This window comes from Oncorhynchus gorbuscha, linkage group LG11 (genome assembly GCF_021184085.1).
Source record: "Oncorhynchus gorbuscha isolate QuinsamMale2020 ecotype Even-year linkage group LG11, OgorEven_v1.0, whole genome shotgun sequence".
Taxonomy (NCBI): domain Eukaryota; kingdom Metazoa; phylum Chordata; class Actinopteri; order Salmoniformes; family Salmonidae; genus Oncorhynchus; species Oncorhynchus gorbuscha.
This window is the reverse complement of record NC_060183.1, coordinates 28463817-28489498: the sequence shown is the minus strand read 5'-3', so window position 1 is coordinate 28489498 and position 25682 is coordinate 28463817. Positions and strand designations below refer to the sequence as shown.

Sequence of the window (25682 nt, the reverse complement as noted above, 5' to 3'; positions counted from 1 at the left end):
ATGAAATCTATGGAATGGTACCAACACATCAAACACATGGAAACAACTAGTTTGACTCCGTTCCGTTCAATCCATTTCTGCCATTACAATGAGCCTGTCCTCCCATAGCGCCTCCCACCAGCTTCCTCTGCTGTATATAGTATGCTTACTTTATCGTGCTCTTATTTGTTTTTATATATTGTATGTTTTTGTTCTACTTTGCTATTTTTAGTATTACATTGTTATTGATTACTGCATTGTTGAGGTTAGAGCTGGCAGAAATGCAATTCACTGTACATGTGACATTAAAACTTGAAACACTGAAATACAGTGACCCCCTATTATATTACCAAGCCCTGTAATGCCAAGAGCTGAGCAAAGAGTCCCCTATTCCAGCTGGTCCTGGGCCTGATTTCACAAACCTGTTCTACTAACACACTGAAGCCTCAGGACCAGAACATCCAATCAATTAGAATAAAACAAATGACAACCCAGTCAAAACAAAACTATATCACCTATTGGGTAAAAAAAAAACACACACACAAAGCAAAATGCAGCGCTATCTGTCCTTAAATTGACAGTACATCATGACAAAACGTTGTAAAAACATTTGAGAAAGGACAGACTCAGTGAACACAGCCCCTAGCCATAGAAAAGGGCAGACACAGAAAAAGCTGGCTGCCAAAAGTAGAAAAGCTGTATGATCACTGCACCACGAAGAAACAGAGACAGAGCTGCACTTCCCAATAAAAGGCACAAAATACACAACAATTTAAGAATCTTACTTCCACAAATTTGAAATTATAATAAAACGTTTCAAAAACCTCGCTGATTAAGAAAAGCTACGAGAGAGAGAGAGAGAGAGAGAGAGAGAGAGAGAGAGAGAGAGAGAGAGAGAGAGAGAGAGAGAGAGAGAGAGAGAGAGAGAGAGAGAGAGAGAGAGAGAGAGAGAGAGAGAGAGAGAGAGAGAGAGAGAGAGAGAGAGAGAGAGAGAGAGAGAGAGAGAGAGAGAGAGAGATCTACAGAAATGACCCGCTAAAGGCATCACCACTGTAAGAGGAAGTAGCAGCTAAGGACAAAAGTGAACAGATGAGAACAAACAGAGATAAAAGTTACACAAAATCACATCACCAATGTAATTGTTAGACAGCGCAAACAAGTTTATTTCTATCTTATCTCATGTACAGAATCGATTTACAGTTTACAAACTGACTGTTTTTTTTTCTCACACAGAATAATGTACAACGTGTTGTGTCCTCTTCCACTCCCAAAGATGTTTTTAATATACAGCTGCTCTTTATACACAATAGTGACAATAATGTGTTTTTGTGCAATCAGGGTATTGGATGGAAATTAGGTGACCCCAACATACATTTATTGAATTCACAACCACAAGTAAGATTTGCAGAACATTACTCAGACTTGTGTACAGGTATGTTTGTTTTTTGATTTTGTAATATCACAAAACTTTTAAAATACTTTGGGAAAAACTTGAACGCATCTATTTTTGTAATTTTGCTCAATTCAAGGTCTGGTATCAACAAATCCACAATTGCACTAATATCAAGATGCTGTCATATCCGGCCTAGTAGTAGGTAGGGAGATTCTGAACATTTATTTTGCCTCTTGTAACCAACCAAACACGACATCACATTGTCTTACTGCATTGGAAAAGGTTATAGACAGCTTGTACGGAAAAAAAAGACATAATTTGGCAAGAATAGACCTGGGAATCCATTAGAATCGGGCTATACAATTGTTCATCCAGAGTCAGGGTAGCCATACTATACATTTAAGTCAACATTATTCTGAACAACTTTGAAAATAGCAAAAACAAGAAATTCATAAAAGTCTACTGTCAATATAAACGGAACAAAGTCCTCCCCATTTATAACAGAGAGAGAGAAAAAATGTACTGCGACAATGTTTTACCCTCGCATTGTTGCATTTTTAATAACTTTTTGTCCTATTTTTACAATCTCTCTCAATGGCATTACATCCATTTACAGATCTACTGCACCAACTCTTTGTGACTGTGTTGTACTGTAGCTATGCATTTCTTCATTTACATCTGTAAGTAATATGATTCACAGTTGTTAAGTGTCATAGGCAATTGTGATGCAATCTAAAGTGAGAGCATATTGGCCAGTATGTTGTACTTGTAAACATTTAAGACCGGAAGTGAATTTTAAGAGTAGAGCGAAATTCATCTCAAATGTGTGTACATTTGGCAACAGAATTGGATATACTTCATGTGTGCCAGCAACATTCTGGATATTATCAAAAAAGACTTTCCATTAAAAACACTCTACTCTACATATTACATGCACATACAGTACATATACACACACAATCTTATATAGTTCTCTGAATGTGTCACTTATCAAACTTGTACAATAAATAGCAATCACTTAGTCTACCACGTTTGTTGAGAAATGATAGACACAAGAAACTATGAACACAAGGACATATTGAACACAAAATGAGTCATTGATCAATTTTGGCATGCATGCTCTCCCCCAGGGGGAAGATATGTGTGTTCTTAACTAAATGCAGTGTGCTTCCATTTTTGTGTCTGTCCATTTGACAAGATTCGCTTAGGTGATGTAAAACCTTCTTGGACTGCATTTTGAAAAGGCCCTCCATGCCAGTCACTTAACCCTATGTAAAAGGCACTTACAGGAGAAAAGTGGTACAGATTTTGCATGGCCTTTTTTTGGTGCCTTCTGCTTATTTCATACATGCAACCTTCAACCAAAAGGTAAGACTCTCAAAGCTAAATATTATTTACAGCAAGCAAATAACCAAATGGCACAAGAGAAAAGCAGAAATGTCTCAAATTTGGGCAAAGTGTATCACTACTACACAAATGAATGAAGACCCTGGAAGTAAAGGAAAGGTTGTGCATCATGACCCGACATTTCCAATTGTTATCGTCACCTTTAGCTATATACAATACACCAGTGGCACCGCCGCCCTACAGGCGGTAAATCAATAGATCTGATTCATTTGATTCAATGCAATTCTATATTTTTGGACTGCAACCATCACATAATTGTTCACTCAATAACCCCACCTACAAAGCAGAAATTCATGCTGCTATTAAGCTACGTGCAACTTCCCGTTTATTTAAAATGTTATGGTTATTTTGATCACTGCCAATTGCTCACGAAAAAATGGCACTCTTTGTGTGACATATTATATGCGACTCCCCGCCAGAGACCCGGGTTCAATCCCCGAGTTGACCCTTCCAACTTTTCCCCTCGTTACCTCTGTATGCCCTTGCAATTGAATCTGTCTAAATAAAAACTAGAAAATATATGTGAAAGTGGAATTCCCCTCTCCTATTTTTTGGAGTACAATACAATGATTTGGTTGCAAAAGTTACTGGCCTGCCCTACACAATGTAAATATAATTCATATTGTGACGCATAATTGCCATGGTAGCATTGTGATGCATAATTGCCACAGTCATTTGGAATGTTCAGTCAATGGGCATTATAATAATGACAAAAATAAATGTTATTTTAAGCACTTTTCACAACACCCAAAGTCACTTTACATACACACGAGAATCAGCAGGATAAAAAGCATTAAAATCACATCATAAAATAATTAAGTATATAAAAGTACACTAAACGTACGGACAGACTAACCATGGAGAACACGAAACACGATGACAGATTAACTAGGGAAGTGAACTAGACAGAAGATAAAAGCTAAAGCCGCCGATAATCCGGGTAAGCCTGTGTGAAGAGGTATGGATTGTCCGGTTCTGACATGGAGAGGGAGGGAGGGAGATCCAGACTTGAGGAGCTGCACAGCTAAGAACCCAGTCTCCCATGGAGCGGGGCCTGGTGCGTGGGATGGTGAGGTGGCCAGTGTCAGAGGAGCGCTGTGAACAGGTGGGAGTGTAGGGGTGCAGGACGTCAGTAAGGTATGTTGGCGCCAGTCCATTGAATGCTTTGTAGGTGAGCATGAGCAATATGATCCTGTATTGAACTGGGAGCCAGTTGAGGTTGATGAGGGTGGGAGGTGATGTGGTCCCAAGATCTGGTGTGTGGGAGTACCCGTGCAGCTGAATTTTGAAGTTTGCCCAGTGTTTTGTTGGGGAGTCCGTAGAGAATGGCGTTGCAGTAGGCCAGCATGATAACCAAAGGCATGGATGAGGGTTGTGATGTCAGTGAGAGTGGGTCTAAGTCATGAGATGTTTTTGACGTGGATAAAGGCTGACTTGGTGATGTTAGGGATGTGGGGTTCAAATGTAACACTGTGTATCCTGACTGTGGAGTTGGAGAGGATGGTGCAGCCGCTGATTGTCATGTTGAATTGACCCAGTTTCATGATGACGGAGTTGGGGCCCATTAGCATGATCTCTGTTTTGTCGTCGTTTAGTTTTTAAAAGTTATTGCTCATCCAAGTTTTAAAGAGTCAACCACAGAGGGTGGCATAGCGGAGTTGGATTTTGTGTGGATGTAGATGTGTGTCGTCTGCATAACAGTGAAATCCAAATTGACGGAGGATCTGACCAAGGGGTAGCATGTAAATACTAAACAGTAATGGACCTAACACAGACTTGTGGGACACCTTGTGATACAGGGTCTGGGGCAGACCTCCAGTTGCCAAGGGAGACAAACTGTTGTCTATTAGATAGATAAGAGTGGAACCAGGCAAGGAGTGTTGCGGAAACTACAAGAAGCATCTCCATGCAGTCAGTTAAAATCTGATGACAGACCGTGTCAAATTCTGCAAACAGGTCCAGGAGGATGAGGATGGAGATGTTCCCAGCATCAGCAGCACAGATGAGATCGTTAACTACCTTTATCAAGGAAGTTTCAGTGCTATGCATAGCCCAGAAGCCCGACTGGAGGGGTTTGAAAAGATCATGAGAGGCCATGTGTTGTTGGATTTGTGTCGCTACCACCCACTCAAGCAGCTTGGCGAGGAAGGGTAGGTTTGAAATAGGCCCGTAGTTGATGAGGATCTCAGAGTCCAGGCCCTGTTTCTCCAGTATGGGAGTTATAGACACTGTTCAAAGGAGTAAGAACAATGCCAGATGTAAGGGATGCATTTACAATCTTGACCACCAGGGGGCAGAGAACAGGGAGGCATGCCTTAACTAAGACAGTGGGCATTGGGTCAAAAGAGCTTTGGTTTTGGATTTAGAAAAGAGTTCAGTAATGGTGGTTTCATTGACAAGGGAGGACATTACGTCTGTTCACAGGTTGTGAGTCAGGTAGTCCTGGTGGGAGGGGGGGCAGATGAAGGGTGAGACTACTGCAGCTGTTGGTAGATAGCCTGAAGGCCAGAAAACTGTCACAGAGGTTGGTGGTGATTGTAAGAGAGGGGTTGTCCAATGGACGGAGAAGTTTTTTGATGGTTGAGTAGAGCATTATAGGTAATGCAGTTATTCTACAGTTTGGAAATTGGCCTACAAATGCTTACATCATATGCATTGAGACAGCATGATCTCCCATAGCAACCGTGGTATTCCAAACACAAAAACAGAAAAAATTCTAAATAAAACCCCTGGAATATAAAATGGCCGGTGGCATGTAACAGGATGGAAAATCTGTGCAAAATTGTAGGAAATCCCACCTCAGATAGGTGGCTTACAGTATTATAATAAATCATTACAACACATAAAGAATTGCAAATACATTTCCCTGAAGGAGTAATGCACATTTCACATTAAAAGTACATAATTGTACACACGACAAATGGAGATCAACAGATATTTTACACTAACTATCATTCCATAAAAATCCTCCAAATAGAAAACCATAAAGAAAGAAACCACATAATCTCCACACATTTATGCTTTGGGATAATGTGTGCTAATGTCTTCACAGAGAAACAGTATCTCCTTATGGTCCAGGAAGCAGGCTGACCAAAGTGACAGAATTACAACCACTAAAACTCAAGGTGGGCCTATATCAGAGTTTTGGTACCATTTTAATTCAGCCAATTCCTGGCGCAAACGTAAATGACACATTTCGGTTTGCTTCCTGAATTGACTGAACTGAAATGGAATTGATCCTGGTCTTCATAAATGTGTAGTACACAAGTCCAGGAGAAAAGAGGGTAGTCCTGTCCTTGAAGTAACTTGTCTTTCTCATGTGGAAGTCCATTCACAATACTGGGCAAATTATTTCAGTCGCAACAAGATACTTTAGGTTAGTTCTCTCCAAATATAGCCATTTGGGTTTTCTTCGTTAAGATGGTTATTTCCAAAGTCAGTGGCTCAGAGTTGAATTTACTGAGAGGGATTTCAAAAATGGATTTGTAAAGACATGGAGAAGAATGATGGGAATTAGGGGCGTGATTGAATAAATGTGAAACACAAAAACCATATAAAGAGGCTGTCATTAAAATAGTACCATTTGACGGATTATCAAGCAGGCTTGTGCTTTTCTAGGATCTTCTTTCGGTCAAATGCTACTCCTCCACCTTCCTTTTATTGTTTCTCTAGGTGTCTCAAAATGGCCGTATAACTGCCCTGACTACTGGACCAACTCTTATGTTCCATATGAGTGGAGCCTGAGATGTTAGCCTACAACTTTTTAGGGGGAAACACCATGAGAGGCCGGTCTTCGATCTTCTGCCACGGGCTCTTCTTGTTCTCATCCTTGCTGTCCGGGTCGTCCTCTGGGCTAGTCATGGAGTCGCGACGGTTCTCGCTATTGCTGCTGCGTGCGCTGTTCATGCGGCTGCGGCCTCTCCGGGGGACGGTGGAGCCCCGCGACGAGGGCCCCTCGTCCAGCAGCGGGGTAAGGGAATTCTCCTCGGGCGACACTGGGCGGCCCTCGCTGCTGCTGGGCTCGCTGTGCTCCTGGTATGCCAGCTTGGACATGCCCTTACTGCCACCACCCTTCCGTCCACCAGTTCCCCACCGTTCGTCCTTACCCTTACGGATTGCCGCAGCCTTGCGGTCTTGGGTGCCGTCCATGGGTCCTTCGAGGTTGGCTTCTCGGATTGTGCTGCAGCTGGGGCCACCGCTTCCCCCGCCAATTCCGCCGCTGCTGAGGTCGTTGCTCACGTCGATGTAAGAATGGCGCACGTGGTTGGCGCGGCCGTCCATTGAGATGAACCAGGCGCGTGGGTGCTGCTTAATGCCCAGCTCCAGGAGCTTCTTCTCAGTCAGCCCCTGCAGCTCGCCATTCATCTGTGCCATGGTGGAGTCGTTAAAGAGCACAGGGATCCGCACAGGGCCTTGGGATGGGTCCGAGTTCCAGTTTTGACCCTCCGAGTCATCCCCTTGGGAGCCGCCCTGCTGCTGGTGCTGCTGGTGCTGGCTCTGTTGCTGGGGATGGTGTGACTGACCGGCACCCATCTGCATCCCCCCTTCCTTATCCTGCTGCTGCTCCTTCCCGGAGAAGTCTGAGGACATACGCATGTAATGGGCCGGTATGACCAAGGTGGGCACCATGCTGCGGTACATGTTTTCCTTCATCTGGTCCATGGAGTGGCAGAAGATGATCTGGCCCGGTTGCGTGTTGAGCGATGTCGGGCGGGCCAGGTGGTCGGCGGCGGCCGCAGAGTACTCGGGAGGCTTGTCTGACTTGTCCGACAGGAAACGAGGTGGGGAGCCCCCATCTGAGGTGTAGCCGCGATTGTCGTTGGCGGTGTGGCAGCGTATGTGGTAGTCCGAGTCCTTGTCGTCCTCCATGATGGGGCTGTAGTTCCGTGAGTAGTCTTCTTGCAGTAGCAGGGGGTTGTCGAGATTGTTGGTGTCTGTGGCGCGGGTCACCTTCATAGGGAAGCTCTCGCCCCTCTGAGGTCCCGAGGCTCCTTTCACCTTCGAATGCCGCAGCTTGTGGGCGGGGACGTGCTTGGCGAACTCCTCCCGCGAGCTCTGGTAGTCTCGTGAGGGGGATGGGTCAGATTTGTTGGCGTCATTGGATGGACCGGATTCAACATGGCCGCCACAGATGAGATTGAGGCGGGAAGTGGAGGTGCCCTGGTCGCGCTTGGAGCTGTTCAGAGCAGTGTGTGGCTTTCCCTGTTGTCGCCGTGGTTTTAGACATTTCCGTCTGGAAAAGGATCAAAACAAAAAAGTCAGATAAAACTAAAAAACTGACAAAACAAACAAAACCCCAGACAAAAATAAACAAAAAACTTGGACAAAAACATGGAAACCCCAGACAAAACAAATCAAAAAATGTATTATTTTGTTGTTTGTTCCTGACACATGTTCACAATGTAGAAGCCCATTAGAAGTGAGACCTACAGTGGGGCAAAAAAGTATTTAGTCAGCCACCAATTGTGCAAGTTCTCCCACTTAAAAAGATGAGGCCTGTAATTTTCATCATAGGTACACTTCAACTATGACAGACAAAATTATTTTTTTAAATCCAGAAAATCACATTGTAGGATTTGTAATGAATTTATTAGCAAATTATGGTGGAAAATAAGTATTTGGTCACCTACAAACAAGCAAGATTTCTGGCTCTCACAGACCTGTAACTTCTTCTTTAAGAGGCTCCACTGTCCTCCACTCGTTACCTGTATTAATGGCACCTGTTTGAACTTGTTATCAGTATAAAAGACACCTGTCCACAATCTCAAACAGTCATACTCCAAACTCCACTATGGCCAAGACCAAAGAGCTGTCAAAGGACACCAGAAACAAAATTATAGACCTGCACCAGGCTGGGAAGACTGAATCTGCAATAGGTAAGCAGCTTGGTTTGAAGAAATCAACTGTGGGAGAAATTATTAGGAAATGGAAGACATACAAGACCACTGATAATCTTCCTCGATCTGGGGCTCCACGCAAGATCTCATCCCGTGGGGTCAAAATTATCACAAGAACGGTGAGCAAAAATCCCAGAACCACACGGGGGACCTAGTGAATGACCTGCAGAGAGCTGGGACCAAAGTAACAAAGCCTACCATCAGTAACACACTACGCCGCCAGGGACTCAAATCCTGCAGTGCCAGACGTGTCCCCCTGTTTAAGCCAGTACATGTCCAGGCCCGTCTGAAGATTGCTAGAGAGCATTTGGGTGATCCAGAAGAAGATTGGGAGAATGTCATATGGTCAGATGAAACCAAAATGTAACTTTTTGGTAAAAACTCAACTCGTCGTGTTTGGAGGACAAAGAATGCTGAGTTGCATCCAAAGAACACCATACCTACTGTATGGGGGTGGAAACATCATGGTTTGGGGCGGTTCTTCTGCAAAGGGACCAGGACGACTGATCCGTGTAAAGGAAAGAATGAATGGGGCCATGTATCGTGAGATTTTAAGTGAAAACCTCCTTCCATCAGCAATGGCATTGAAGATGAAACGTGGCTGGATCTTTCAGCATGACAATGATCGCAAACACACCGCCCGGGCAACGAAGGAGTGGCTTCGTAAGAAGCATTTCAAGGTCCTGGAGTGGCCTAGCCAGTCTCCAGATCTCAACCCCATAGAAAATCTTTGGAGGGAGTTGAAAGTATGTGTTGCCCAGCAACAGCCCCAAAACAACACTGCTCTAGAGGAGATCTGCATGGAGGAATGGGCCAAAATACCAGAAACAGTGTGTGAAAACCTTGTGAAGACTAACAGAAAATGTTTGACCTCTGTCATTGCCAACAAAGGGTATATAAAAAAGTATTGAGAAACTTTTGTTATTGACCAAATACTTATTTTCCACCATATTTTGCAAATAAATTCATAAAAAATCCTACAATGTGATTTTCTGGATTTTTTTTCTCATTTTGTCTGTCATAGTTGAAGTGTACCTATGATGGAAATTAAAGGCCTCTCTCATCTTTTTAAGTGGGAGAACTTGCACAATTGGTGGCTGACTAAATACCTTTTTGCCCCACTGTATGTCTACGTGCTCCACACCTGCAGTAGTAGAGCAGCACACAGAGCAGGATGAGCACCAGCAGGGCCAGTGAACCCAGGATGGAGAGCAGGAACAGGGTGTGGTAGGTGGTGATGTCTCTCAGGCCCGAGTGACCGCCCAGACCCACACCTGCATGAAAGACAAAGCCCATAGGAGCAGGCCTGGGTCAGATACTGGAGCTGCGCTTGATTTAGGTTGCCTGATAAAATGTAACCAATAGAGTAGTTCCAAAAGTGCAAACTCCATGCTAAATCAAGGGCACCTGAAACCCAGGATTACGCCTGAGTGGAAGAAAAAGCGGAGCAGACCTGGGTCATATACTTTAAAATACTGGAACGGTGCTTGATTTACTTTGCCTGGTACAATGGAAACAGTGGAGTAGTCCCAAAAGTGCCAATTCCAAGCTAAATTAAGCACACCAGTAATATTATAGTATTTTACATAATGTATTTGAACCATGATTGAAGCAGAAGCCTACTTACAACTAAAGGGATTACAGTGCATTCGGGAATATATTCAGACCCCTTGACTTTTTCCACCCTCTGTAACGTTACAGCCTTATACATTGATTAAATCGTTTTTTCATTTTGAGCCTGTAATCAAACCCACAAATGATGATGCTCCAGACACTCAAGTAGTCTAATTAATGAAGGCCAGTTTTATTTCTTTTTTAAATCAGTTTTCAGCTGTGCTAACATAATTGCAAAAGGATTTTCTAATGATCAATTAGCCTTTTAAAATGATAAACTTGGATTTGCTAACACAATGTGCCATTGGAACACAGGAGAGATGGTTGCTGATAATGGGCATCTGTACGCCAATGTAAATATTCAATTTTTAAAAATCTGCCATTTCCAGCTCAATAGTCATTTACAACATTAACAATGTCTACACTGTATTTCTGATCATTTTAATGGACAATAAATGTGCTTTTCTTTCAAAAACAAGGACATTTCTAAGTGAACCTAAACTATTGAACGGTAGTGTAAGTATTCAGACCCTTATCTCAGTACTTTGTTGAAGTACCTTTATCAGCAATTACAGACTCGAGTCTTCTTGGTACACCTGTATTTGGGGAGTTTCTCTCATTCTTCTCTGCAGATCCTTTCAAGCTCTGTCAGGTTGGATGGGTAGCTTCGCTGCTCAGCTATTTTCAGGTCTCTCCAGAAATGTTCGATTGGGTTCAAGTCCGGGCTCTGGCTGGGCCACTCAATGACATGCTGGGTCACTCAAGGACATTCAGAGACCTGTCCCAAAACTACTCCCGCGTTGTCTTGGCTGTGTGCTTAGGGTCGTTGTCCTGTTAGAAGGTGAACCTCCGGCCTAGTCTGAGGTCCTGAGCGCTCTAGAGCAGGTTTTCATCAAGAATCTCTCTGTACTTTGCTCCGTTCATCTTTCCCTCAATCCTGACTAGTCTTCCAGTCCCTGCAGCAGAAAAACAACCCCACAGCATAATGCTGCCACCACCACGGTTCACCGTAGGGATGGTGCCAGGTTTCCTCCAGCCGTGATGCTTAGCATTCAGACCAGAGTTCAATCTTGGTTTCATCAGACCAGAGAATCTTGTTTCGTATGGCATGAGAGTCCTTTAGGTGCCTTTTGGCAAACTCCAAGAGGGCTGCATTTTAAATGAGGAGTGGCTTCTGTCTGGCCACTTTGTCATAAAGACCTGATTGGTGGAGTGCTGGAGAGATGGTTGTCCTTCTGGAAGGTTCTCCCATCTCCCCAGTAGAACTCTGGAGCTCTGTCAGAGTGATCATAGGGTTCTTGGTCACCTCCCTGACCAAGGCCCCTCACCCCCGATTCCTCAGTTTGGCCAGGTGGCCAGCCCTAGGAAGAGTCTTGGTCGTTCCAAACTTTTGTATCCTTCCCCAGATCAGTGACTTGACACAATCCTGTCTCTGTGCTCTACGGACAATTCCTTCGACCTCATGGCTTGGTTGTTGCTCTGACATGTACTGTCAACTGTGGGACCTCATATTGACGGGTGTGTGCCTTTCCAAATCATGACCAATCAATTGAAGTTGTAGAAACAATTCCAGTATGATCAATGGAAACAGAATGCACCTGAGCTCAATTTCGAGTCTCATAGCAAAGGGTCTGAATACTTATGTAAACAAGGTATTTCTGTTTAGAATTTTTTGTAGATTGATGAGGATTTATTTATTTTTAATCCATTTTTGAAGGCTGTAACGTAACAAAGTTTGAATACTTTGCAAATGAACTATATATTTAATTCAGACAAGCAGTTGTCTCTCTCCCTGTAACTTCGATAAGTCATGTGTGGTTTGTTAATGTTTAGGTTTCTTTGAACATCTTGGTACATATGCAGTGATGTCATACAATATAAAACATAAGTAAAACATATGATCAACCTAACGACATGGACAGTGCGTCATCAATAAATCATTAGTCATAAACAACAAATTGGCATACCATTTTAAATCAATAAAGATGCATATGAATGTCTTTAGTGATAGAGAGATCATTTGCATATAGTTTGAGAGCTCTTGCCAAGAAAGATGTCTGGTGTCTGGTGTGGCTTCTTGAAATGGGAGTATTGCCTTGAACTCCGCAGATCATATTGTCTCTGTGTAGAGGTTAGAAACTTGTACAGTGGACATGTTTGGACATGCAGGATGTAATGTTATGTTTTTTCCCCCAGTCCTGTGACATCTGTGAAGGAGTGTGAATGAAGTCAAGGGGAGGAACCTTCTGGAATGAAACAGCTGGGGACTGAGCATCAGCATCAGACCTGGGTTCAAATGCATGGAGTATTTAAATATTTGTACTTGAAAATACACTCGTCTCAAATACATGCCAATACTTTCCAAGTGTAATTCAAAATACATTCCAATATTCAACCACTTGTATTTACAAAGAAACAAACACTTACTTTGAAATGTATGTGAAAGTATTTGAAATACAACAAATAGTATTTGAACTCAGGTCTGATCTGTATACTGTAGCATGGCTCATCTTCTTGTGGGATTGGGGAAGGGACATAACACCTGTGTCATTCCACCAAAGATGTTCAATGGAGAAAGTGCACCACTATACAGGAAGAATGGTACATACTGTACATGTTGTTTAGCATGGCAGAGCATTGATGTAGGAGAATATCACCTTCACAGTACTTCAAGTGATTAACAAAGTCCAAATAGTGTTTATGTGCTACATGGGATGTCATATTTTTGGAGCAAAACATTTCCCAACGGGATATGGTACTGAGCCTCGTTTCCCAGAGCCTTCCTAGCCTGAAAATCATCGTTAGAACCATTTTATGATGTTATCTTCAGTAGCCAAGGTGTTTCCCAGAGCCTTCGTTAGTTAGGTGGCTCTTAAAAACCTTTTCACATCTATGAGTGATCCAGACCACTCATAGAGCAGCCAAAGTGCACAGTTAGGGTTGTTTTCCGCCTTCCCTCACAAGAAATCCTTCTAAAACTATTTACAATTATTTCGTGTGAATGGGAATGATCATACGACGTTTAGGATGTATAGGAACGCATTTCTAACATTTTGTCAAGCTTCGTTTTATCGAAAGCTGAATCTTATCCAGTACAAATTGGAAACACCTGGAACACTATAAACGCCAAGCCATTGTCTGAGGTCAGCAGAGCAACAATAATACAGCATGGCTGCTATTCAGCGGATTGCTGCTCTCCAACATAACTACCGCACCGGCCGCACAGTCGGTTGGTTTATATAAATGTGCATATTTGCAACAACCTGAGCCCATTGCAGACTCACAATGATGGGGCAAACACTCAAAAATACAGGCTCCCACGAGAGGAGATACTCAAGACTGTTCGACCTGCACTGACATTCACAGGCGATGGACACAGGGACATTCTATGGGTGAAAGGAGCCAAATCGAGCAGTAAGGATCATACCCTGATAGTGAGAACAGGTTTGAGAGGCAGTGAAATACTAGTTTATGCCCAACTTGTATACAATAATTATTCCTGGAAGAAATAACTATTCCAAACCAAGAATAAAAGAGACAGACAGACACAGAGACAGGAGATGACATAGAGAAACGAGAGAGGACAGACAGGAGAGGACAGAGACAGCTAAGACATATAGACAGACAGGTTACAGAAAGACAGGGACAGCAGTGGACAGGGAGATGACAGAGAGACATAGACAGGAGAGGGCAAAGTGACAGGAGAGGACAGGAGAGGGCAAAGAGATAGAGACACAGATGAGGTAGGAGGAGATACAGAGATAGATGAAGAGATTCAGGTGGGACATATGGAGAGAGAGACAGTGGGGAGGGACAAGGGGGAGGGGAAAGGGGAAAGACAATTGTGCTTAATGTACAATACAAATATGTCCTGAACAAATGTTCTTATGAAAAGAGTGCTTGTTTCTACTATATTTTATTGAAAATAAATGGTCTGAAAATATCAGATTTTCCTTTGAGTGTCAGTACCCCTATGGCAAAGCTTTGCCGTGAGGCAAAAAAATAAATATTTGTGGGCTATACTCGGCCTTGTCTCAGGATGGTAAGTTGGTGGTTGAAGATATCCCTTTAGTGGTGTGGGGGCTGTGCTTTGGCAAAGTGGGTGGGGTTATATCATGCCTGTTTGGTCCTGTCCGGGGGTATCATCGGATAGGGCCACAGTGTCTCCTGACCCCTCCTGTCTCAGCCTCCAGTATTTATGCTGCAGTAGTTTGTGTGTCGGGGGGTTAGGGTCAGTCTGTTATATTTGGAGTATTTCTCGTGTCTTATTCGGTGTCCTGTGTGAATTTAAGTATGCTCTCTCTAATTCTCTCTTTCTCTCTCTCAGAGGACCTGCGCCCTAGGACCATGCCTCGGGACTATCTGGCATGATGACTCCTTGCTGTCCCCAGTTCACCTGGCCGTGCTGCTGGTCCAGTTTCAACTGTTCTGCCTGCGGCTATGGAACCCTGACCTGTTCACCGGACGTGCTACCTGTCCCAGACCTGCTGTTTTCAACTCTCTAGAGACAGCAGGAGTGGTAGAGATACTCTTAATGATCGGCTATGAAAAGTCAACTGACATTTACTCCTGAGGTGCTGACTTGTTGCACCCTCGACAACTACTGTGATTATTATTATTTGACCATGCTGGTAATTTATGAACATTTAAACATCTTGGCCATGTTCTGTTATAATCGCCACCCGACACATCCAGAACAGGACTGGCAACCACTTATAGCCTGGTTCCTCTATATGTTTATTCCAAGGTTTGGCCTTTCTAGGAAGTTTTTCCTAGCCACCGTGCTTCTACAACTGCATTGCTTGCTGTTTGGGGTTTTAGGCTGGGTTTCTGTACAGCACTTTGAGATATCAACTGATGTAAGAAGGGCTTTATAAATACATTTCATTTGAGTGTAGGGGGTAGAAGTAAAACATTTTTGGGGATACATTCGAAAGCCTAAAATATGATTGAATAATTTTTTCTATGAAAATCAGAAATATGTGCAGTAGAGGACTAGTTACTGGTACTGTATATTTGTGGGCTAAAAGGGAAATATCTGAGCGATATATTGTGGTGCAGTGTGCAAAAGCACTGTGGCGGAAAGAAAACAACCGGGGTTCAACGAGCATTACATGATGAAATTGGTTAGTTTGTAGATGATGCCTTTACAGATGTAGTATCTTAATTTGATCACTATTTTGTTGCTGTGAATTTTCCTGCTTAGCAGGAAATGCAAACCTGTAGTGTATTTGAGTGTTTAAAAAGCTTCTAAAGTCTTTCATTTCAACTTCAGACTTGATTTACCCGAACGAAAAATGTATCAACCACTACAAAAATGTCCATGAATTATAATCCACCTAATAATTCATATTTCCAGTTGCTGCATGATTATTTTCCTGCTGTAGCAAACTGGCTTAAATTAAGATCCTAACTAAATGTCCAAGACGTAGTACAAGGCGATTAGCCAGTTACAGTACCTGCAGATGAAGGGAAGGCTGCGACCCAATACCCCAACTGAGGAACGACCACGTTCCAGATTAGTTGTGTGCCCTCTTTTTTAATGTAGCCAGTTCCATTCCTGACCCACAGACCTGCAACAAAATCCACACACCCAACATATAAATGTTTTAGTAGGCAACAAGTTAAAAGCTTTCAGACATATGCTCCCGAGTGGCGCCGCAGTCTAAGGCACTGCATCTCAGTGCTAGAAGTGTCACTACAGACAACCTGGTTTGACTCCAGGCTGTATCACAACTGGCCGTGTTTGGGAGTCCCATAGGGCGGTGCACACTTGGTCCAGTGTCGTCCTGGTTAGGGTTTGGCCGGTGTAGGCCGTCATTGTAAATAAGAATTTGTTCTTAACGGACTTGCTTAGTTAGAAAAAGGTTAAATAATATGTCATTTTGGTAGTCTGAAATTGGTCTCTAAAACTAAATAATCCAGGGACTACCGAAGCATTCATTAAGCTGTAAGTGCAGACCCCTTATGATTTCTAATGAACTAAAAAGCATGCTCAATGCAGTCCAGGGATATGCTTAATATAGATTAAAGCTGCAATATGTAATTTTTGGGGCGACCTGACCAAATTCACATAGATATGTGAGTTATAGATCTGTCATTCTCATTGAAAGCAAGTCAGTAGATCTGTTCTATGGGCGCTATTTTTATGCTTCCCATTCTTAAGTTTGTTTTTTCCGTCTTTTACGTTGTTTTTACACCAGCTTCAAACAGCTAAAAATACTGTACGATCATTTGGGTTATAGATAATATATTTCACAGCGTTTTAGCTGGTACAATGGTTATCTACACTTTACATGTTTGTTTTGTCACATAACTTAAATTAGGCAAACTATTAGAATTTTTGCACCTAGGAAATGGCGGAGCGATTTCTACAAAGTGCAGCTTTATGGGTTAAGGAGTCATTTTTTATCCCAGATTACCTATTGATCACGTTTGTGTCTATAGATATAACACAGACTGGTGGATGAATATGAGAATTTCAAATGGAACGTATGATCCCAGTAGCTTCCACATACCCGTCTTGGGCTGGTACAGCCAGGCGGGAATGCTGGTGGCAATCCTGGTGCGAGTATCCGAGGGCAGCGGTACGGAGACGTGAACCGGGTCAGACACCTGGATGGCGGTCCCATCGTGGTCAAAGAGCTGAACGCTGACCACCGCCAGTGCTGTTAAGTCTGTCCATCCTGTCTCTGCCCCTGTAGTGTACATGTTATTGTTAAATCAAATCAAAGTTTGTCACGTGCGCCAAATACAACAGCTGTAGACTTTACAGTGAAATGCTTACTTACAGGCTCTAACCAATAATGCAAAAAAGGTGTTAGGTGAACAATAGGTAAGTAAAGAAAGAAAACAGTAAAAAGACAGGCTATATAAAGTAGCGAGGCTACATACAGACACCGGTTAGTCAGGCTGATTGAGGTAGTATGTACATGTAGATATGGTTAAAGTGACTATGCATATATGATGAACAGAGAGATATGTTGATCACCCATAGCCTATAACAACAAGCATTCCTAACACTATGCCCTTGATATCAACTTCCACCAAACAAGCTGGGCCAATCATGATTTTGTAATGATCGTTGTGATATGTAGTTATCTTACCTACTTTATTGAAGGCACTTATTGTGCGTCGCTCTGGATACGAGCATCTGTTAAATAACTGAAATGTAAATGTTCTTTCTCCCAAGCCAACCTGTGCTGTTGGTTTCCAGGCCCAGGAGGTACGGGAAGCCCCCGATCTCATACTGGCTTCTGGCAGTAGTCAGCACAGCCGATAGTGCTGTGTAGTTGGAATCAGCTGGCAGCTGAAGGGACTTTCTCTGGAGCTGGACCAATGGCTGGTTCCGTGCACCTATAAAGGAAGAAACAGATGCCAATCGTGAGATATATGGGTCATGTTCAGTAGGGCATTTAACAGAAAAAAAAGAAAGAAAAAATGGTGTTTCATATTGGACAAATCCTGGTAGTCCCTCCCCACACACACACCGTTTCAGTCCCTTTTCTTGTCTGGTGCCTAATGAAAAATGACACAAAGTCTGGTACAACCATAACAGCACTCGCCTGGCAGTGACTTTTTGACATAAAAGCTACAGTATGTAGGTTAAAATACTGCATCACTATCAACACTGAAAGGGGCAATCTGCAGTAGCTACATACATTTTTTTATTTTTAATTTACTTTTACATTAATGATATACACTGTACATATATACCCATTGATTCTTGAAGAATACGACTTATAAATGCCTCATGGGCTTAGTTAAACTGCCGTACCCCATAAGAACCCAGAATATAAGCTTATGTTATTGTTTTTAAACATGCTACTCAAAACAAACTGTATAGCCTCAAAACATGGTTAAAACTATGATTTTGATGTCATGGGTGGTCAGTCCTTGCACCCATAGCTCTGTTTATGAATTTGAGAGGTAACATTTCTCTAGCCCCAACACTAAGCTGTTTACCAAAAACAGTGGCGGGGTGCCCGCTTTGTTGTTGTATCTACGGCAGATTGCTCCTTTAAGGCAATAGTACTGTATGTTTGAGACATGAGACATGCAGTCATGAATTTGGGAAATGGACTCGTACAAAACAGCAGCCAAGTACTCCACTGTGGTTGTTGCTATGGAGACAGCAGAAGGAAATAGAGTGTCACGTGAGAACCTCTTGGAGGCCGTTGGGTGCAAGAACAGAGAGGAGTCAGGTGAAAATTGGACCTTCACTCCCCTCTTTGAAGGAGGTGGATTCTGGACAATAAATGTGTGTTATTGGCCTCAGAACTCTGATCAGATTTCAAATAGTGCATCAAACCTGAAACATCACATTGCTTCCATAATTTCTGTAATAGTCTTGAGTAAAGACTGCCCCTTTAGGAGGAAAAGGTCATGCAGAGAGCAGGACAAAGAACCAGTGTTTCCCTTACCATTAGCAGTTAAGAGCATTGGGACAGTAACCGAAAGGTTGCTGGTTCGAATCCCCGAGCCGACACAGTGAAAAATCTGTCAATATCCCCTTGAGCAAGGCACATAATCCTAATTGCTCCTGTAAGTCGCTCTGAATAAGAGCGTCTGCTAAATGACTGAAATGTAAAATGTATAGGCAGGATGGGTCCCCCCCACCTAAGAGAGTTTGGCTTCTATTCATTTCAATTGATCATTCTAGTTAGTCTGGATGTTGTTCTAGGGAGAAAGACTGAAAAAGACCAACTAGGCAATACCACTGAGGTCGTTATTGTAGCCTACCTGGGGATCCATGCAGCACTTGGATGACATCATCATAGAGAATGAGGGTGCCTGGCCTCTGGACTAGGAGGTACAAGCTGACCGATGCATACACTGCAAGAGAGAAAAACACCAATATTAATGGGCGACTGAGTCTAGCTAGCCAATTTCTTACATCTACTCCTGCATTTCAGATCTACAGGAATGCCTAGGGAGAAGCGGCTAGGGGCCCCAATTTGTAATTCAGCCTATTTTGAGAGACAGAGAAACAAAAGGATAGGATCACTTCTGCGTGGGTCTGGATGTGGCAGACCAACGTATTTTTTTTGTTTTTTTGTGTGTGACTATTCTAAAAACATTTAACCAGTGGATACAGTTACTATTAGAGGTTATAACATTAGAATTATCGAGAGTGAAACAATTGAGGCCTGGACAAATACACTTGACTCCGTAAAGAACAATCTCAGCTAAAGCCCCACACATACAAACCAATTACAGTGCCTTCAGAAAGTATTCATACCCCTTGACGTATTCCACATTTTGTTGTGTTACAGCCTGAATTCTAAATGGATTTTTTAAAATGATCTCACCTATCTACACACAATTCACCCATAATGACAAAGTGAAAACTTGTTTTTAGACAATATTGCAAATTTATTGCAAATTAAATACATAAGTATTCACACCCCTGAGTCAATACATGTTAGAATCACATTTGGCAGCAATTACAGCTGTGAGTCTTTCTGGGTAAGTCTCTAAGAGCTTTGCACACCTTGGTAGTATAATCTTTGCACATTATTATTATTTGTATTCTTCAAGCTCTGTCAAGTTGGTTGTTGATCTTTGCTAGACTGCCATTTTCCAGTTATACCATTGATTTTCAAGCCGATTTAAGTCAAAACTGTAACTAAGTCACTTACCAATGTCATCTTGGTAAGCAACTCCAGTGTATATGTGGCCTTGTGTTTTAGGTTATTGTCCTACTGAAAGATGATTTTTTTACCAGTGTCTCTTGGAAAGCAGACTGAATCAGGTTTTCTAGAATTTTGCCTGTGCTTAGCTCTATTCCATTTATTTTTTCATCCTAAAAAACTCCCTAGTCCTTGCCGATGACAAGCATACCCATAACATGATGCAGCCACCACCATGCTGGAAGATATGAAGAGTAGTGCTCAGTGATGTGTTGTATTTGCCCCAAACATTACGCTTTGTATTCAGGATATAAAGTTAATTTCTTTGCCATATTTTTGTAGTTTTACTTTAAAGCCTTATTGCAAACAGGATGCATGTTTTGGAATATTTGTATTCTATACAGGCTTCCTTGTTTTCACTCTGTCCTTTAGGTTAGTATCGTGAAGTAATAACTACAGTAAAATGTTGTTGATCAATCCTCAGTCGTCTCCTATCACAGCTATTAAACTCTAACTGTTTTAAAATCACTGAGAGACCTTACAGATAATTGTATGTGAGGGGACCAGATTTAATCATTAATCCACATTATTTCAAAACTCCGCCTTAAAATCCAGTGTTTCTATGTCAAACAGTTTTGTTATATTTCAGTCTTAGTTTTAGTATTAAAATGAATTTTGGTGTTAGTCACATTTTAGTCATTTCATTCTTCATTAGTTTATGTTATCATTCAACTAAAACTCTGGAAAATGTTTGTTTAGTTTTAGTCACAGCCATTTTAGTCACATAATAGTCTTGTCGTCTCGTCACATTTTCGTGAACTGAAATGAAAAGTAATTTCTAATAGACATTTTCACTTACGAGGGATGCGGCTAGCATGCCAGGGGACTGAGTTGGTGACATAGTCGTGTTTGGACGCTGAAATGATGACCCAGGTCCCCGGGTGGTACAGGAAGGTCACCCTAAGCACCCCATCACTGCCCGCCTGGCTGGACGCTAACACAGACCGGTTCCCATGAACCTCTATGGCGGCGCCGGCCAAAGGTGAAAGGTCACTGTTGTCGAACACCTGAACTCTGATCTGGACTTCTGCAAAGGAATGAAAACAATCAGTGCTTGAGGGGATCAGTGTGAGTGAGGCGAGGTGAGGTGCAGAAATTGATCATCTTGATCACATAATTAGTAGTTATTTGGCATGCAGGATGATTTTTAGACCAGTGATTTTGTGCAGTCTGACTGTCGTCGATCTCAAACACGCACAATGGTGCTGTCATAATTCAGCTTCTTTGTCATTCTATTGGGCCCCCGAGTGGCACAGCGGTCTAAGGCACTGCATCTCAGTATTAGAAATGTCACTACAGTTCGACTCCAGGCTGTATCACATCCGGCCGTGATTGGGAGTCCAGTCCCATAGGGCGGCGCACAATTGGCCCAGCGTCGTCCGAGTTTGGCCGAGGGAGGCCGTCGTTTTAAATAATAATTTGTTCTTAACTGACTTGCCTAGTTAAATAACAATTCAATTGCGAGAGCTTGGGATGTATGTGCAAAAAGTTGATTCTGAGATAAATTGGCTTAAAAAGTTCCAAACCGTCATTGGTTTTACATGGTGTCAGCCATTTGTATATGGTATTCTTTTGAACTTAACAACCTGAATTGGTGTATTTAGAGTTCTATATGGGTAGCAGTGGAGACTGATGGGAGGAGCTATAGGAGGATGGGCTCGTTGTAATGGCTGGAATGGAATAAATGGAAGAGAGCAAAACGTGGTTTCCATATGTTTGATAGCGTTCCATTAATTCCATTCCAGCCATTACAATGAGCCCGTCCTCCTATAGCTCCTCCCACCAGCCACCTCTAATAGGTAGAGTACATTGCACAGAACTAGGCTAGAACCAAAAACAACATTTTTATAAAAATGCAGGTAGAACCGTGATAGTCCCAAACTCGCGACTGCTAACTTGCAGAAGTAAACGTGTGTGCTGCGGGTGTTATTGTTGTTGACAAAGTCCAGTATTTGGTCTTCAGTTGAATAAGCCAACACAATAAACACGAGCAACAGATAAAATGGATCAATTCTTTCTTTCTAAACCTATCCAACGCTGTGTAGCTTCACACCCAAGTAGACACTTTGGGACCCCCTACTGATCGTTTCCTCTGAGAACATTTAGTTTCGCATCTTGTTTCTCTAATGCCATGGATATGGGTTATGCTGTGGAGGTTTCAGTGGATACAGGAGTCTCCACTAGGTGTGTTTCAAAATGGCAAATAATAATGCTACTGGAATGGGTGTAGGCCTACAGGATGAGACATAGGCCGACTGTTAAATTGACACATGTTGCCATTCTTAATTCTGATAGCTCTAGCGTTACGGTCCAATAGCAGGCTACATGCATGCATTCCCATGCATATTTGTTTCCTTCTGCCATGCACGCCATCATTACAGAGCCCTACTGTTTCAACAAATGAATTTAGTGTGTTTCAGGACACAGGCTAAAATAAATCATTGCTGGGGGTGTATTTATACAATGAATGTATTCCAGAACGAATATGAAATATAAAGGGCTGAATAGAATAGATACAGCAGATTTGTTTTATTGGGAGTGAGACTCTGCTTTACATACTATATAGGCCTGTATTTTTCTATGCCAAGGCCTACATGAGCAGTTTATGAATGCACGAATGGCCGGGATACATTGTTACTGTTAAATTAATTACTATATTGACCCCTGGCTAGCATGGCCGCTAAAGGGACATCGATTTAGGACCTAACTAACAAGAGAAATATGTGAAAACCTAGGCCTGTGATTTATTTTCCTCGACTATACTGGCTATATGTTTTACAGCGGCACATTTTCCCTTATCATGATGAGCCCTTTAAATAGCCTGACAGAGAGAATTAGGTTGTAACAATTTGATCGCTTATATTGAGTTTTCGATTTGATTTTACATATCTTCAAAAAGCTGATAAGGTAAAGATTATTTTACCAATTTTTATAAACACACCCGCTTCACGGCATGACTAGCTATTTCATTTCATTTGGATGATCCGAAGATCCATTTGATGCAACATACACATTGATAAACAATACAATTGAAGAAAAACGGTGACTCGTATCATTAGCAAAGAATCCTTCCAAACCAACGTTTGCAATTTCGTTAATAATTTGTCAACAAAAGCAATTAAAAAAAAAATGCAACCACTCCCATCCTCCCTCATTGTGCAGCATCCCATATGGCGTGAGCTTACCAAGTGCTCCTTGATCTGGAAGAGATTTGGCTCGCGTCTCCCAGACCGCGGAGATAAAAATAAAGAGGAACAAACGAGAGATGTAGATGGGTGACATCCTTGAAACTACATCTCTATTCCAAATTCGGCGGCCATACATCCATATTTCTCCCGGGCGAGTTACTGGGCTGTTGACAATTAATTCGCAGTCATTTCTCGGTTGCCCACCACCTTAAAGGATGCTGAGGTTGAGCCTGAGCTGCCGTCTGTCAGCTCTCTCTTGCTTTTATTGTCTGGTGTGGACGCTAGGTTTCACTCTACTACCCTCTAGTGGTATCGAAATTAAACTGCGATAAACATCCTCGAATATGGTTCCGATTCATAAGTGAAATGTAATGTTTTCATTATCCTTAAAGTTAATTTCAACATGAATGACCGATTAGCTACTATTTTGTGCTTGTTGATTAAAGAAACGTGGGTACTTCCTTTACACGTCTTTGTTTGCTGAAATCCATAGCCTACTTTTCAAGAAAACCTTTATCAAGTACAACCACTGACTGCTTCCTCAGCGCGAATGCAAATCAAATCTCAACAAGAAAACAGTCGGTGGTTGTATTTCATTAAGATTTATTAAAAAGTATTGATTTCATCAAACAAAGAAAGGCAGGCAACCACAGAGGACAAACATATGTACAATGTAAGCGTTTCATAATTGTAAAATGTTGATGTTATTGCTATGGACGTGTGCTTGTGCTTCTAGTTTCCGACAGTGCAGCAATATCTAACATGTATTCTAACAATTCCACAACAATTACCTAATTCACACTAATCTAAGTAAAGGAATGGAATAAGAATATATACATATAAATATATGGATGTGCAGTGACAGAGCAGCATAGGCAAGATGCAATAGATGGTATAAAATACAGTAAAATAAATTACACAATATATACAAAAGGTATGTGGACATCCCTTCAAAAATGTGTGGATTCAGCTATTTCAGCCACACCCGTTGCTGACAGGTGTATAAAATTGAGCGCACAGCCATGCAATCTCCATACACACACATTGGCAGTAGAATGTGTTATGCAGGTGAATGAGGACCCAAAAGCGACTTGGCGAAAACAGAGTCTTTATTCCAGTAAAGGAAATAGGCAATACTCCTGGACAATCAGAGCAGAAAACAAAACATAAAAAACTTAATTCCACTCGTAGTGACGAGGACAGACTGGAGACTCGACCATTAACTGTAGGTTGCCTCGGGAAGGCACCGACCGTAGCAGACTCAGACACCTGCTCACACGCAGCATCTGAGGGAAACAAGACACGACAGGGCGAGACAAAGACACAGCACGGCGAACATCATACAAGGATCCGACAGGACAGAAACGGAAAACAAGGGGAGAAATAGGGACTCAAATCAGAGGGCAAGATAGGGAACAGGTGTGAAAAGACTAGATGATTGAGTAGGAGAATAGGAACAGCTGGGAGCAGGAACGGAACGATAGAGAGAGGAGAGAGAGGGAGGGAGAGAGAAAAAAGGGAACGAACCTAATAAGACCAGCAGGGGGAAACGAACAGAAGGGAAAGCAAAATGACAAGACAATATAAGACAAAACATGACAGAATGGCTTTATTGAAGAGCTCAGGTACTTTCAATGTGGCCATGTCCGTCATAGGATGTTTCTGCCCAGCTAGAGCTGTCCTGGTCAACTGTAAGTGCCGTTATTGTGAAGTGGAAACGTCTAGGAGCAACAACGACTCAGCCACAAAGTAATAGGCCACACAAGCTTACAGAACGGGTTGCAACACTCACTAGTGCCTCTGGAAGCAACATCATCACAATAACTGTTCGTTGGGAGCTTCATGAAATGCGTTTCCATGGCCACTGGAGCAGTGGAAACACGTTTTCTGGACTGATGAATCACGCTTCTCCATCTGGAAATCCGACGGACTAATCTGAGTTTGGCAAATGCCAGGAGAATGCCCCAATGCATAGTGCCAACTGTAAAGTTTGAAGGAGGAGGAATAATGGTCTGTGGCTGTTTTTCATGGTCCGGACTAGGCCCCTTAGTTCCAGTGAAGGAAAATCTTAACGCTACAGCATACAATGACAATTCTGTGCTTCCAACTTTGTGGCAACAGTTTGAAGAAGGCCCTTTCCTGTTTCACCATGGCAATGCCCCTGGGCACAAAGTGAGGTCCATACAGACATGGTTTGTCGAGATCGGTGTGGAAGAACTTGACTGGCCTACACAGAGCCCTGACCTCAACCCAAAAGAGTTGCTCTCTTGTCCCACTCTCTTGCCCATTGAGATGATGTCGAATGGTCCAAAGTCATGCCCACCTACCTGCAGAGCCCTAGACTTAAAGGGGCAACATTTCTGACCAAACCTCCTGTTGCTGAAAAAGTGTCCCACTTTTTTCTCCTCCCTACCGAAATTGTTAACTGGTCTGAAGTGAAGCCCAGCCCACCTAGAGAGCCATATGCAGTGCATACGGAAAGTATTCAAACCCCTTCCCCTTTTCCACATGT

General features: G+C 42.5%; 1 protein-coding gene across 1 annotated transcript; it reads right to left on the bottom strand.

The window, feature by feature from the left end:
• Window positions 1–1121: 1121 nt before the first annotated feature.
• On the bottom strand, window positions 1122–23413 carry LOC124048452 (protein FAM171A2). Its single transcript, XM_046369268.1, has 8 exons — window positions 23168–23413; window positions 20782–21009; window positions 19033–19125; window positions 17488–17646; window positions 16809–16988; window positions 15750–15863; window positions 9821–9950; window positions 1122–8012 (listed from the first exon to the last, which is right to left on the bottom strand). Exons 1-8 carry the CDS (start codon window positions 23304–23306, stop codon window positions 6533–6535), a joined length of 2523 nt encoding a protein of 840 aa, XP_046225224.1. The 5' UTR covers window positions 23307–23413; the 3' UTR covers window positions 1122–6532.
• Between the last annotated feature and the right edge of the window lie 2269 nt (window positions 23414–25682).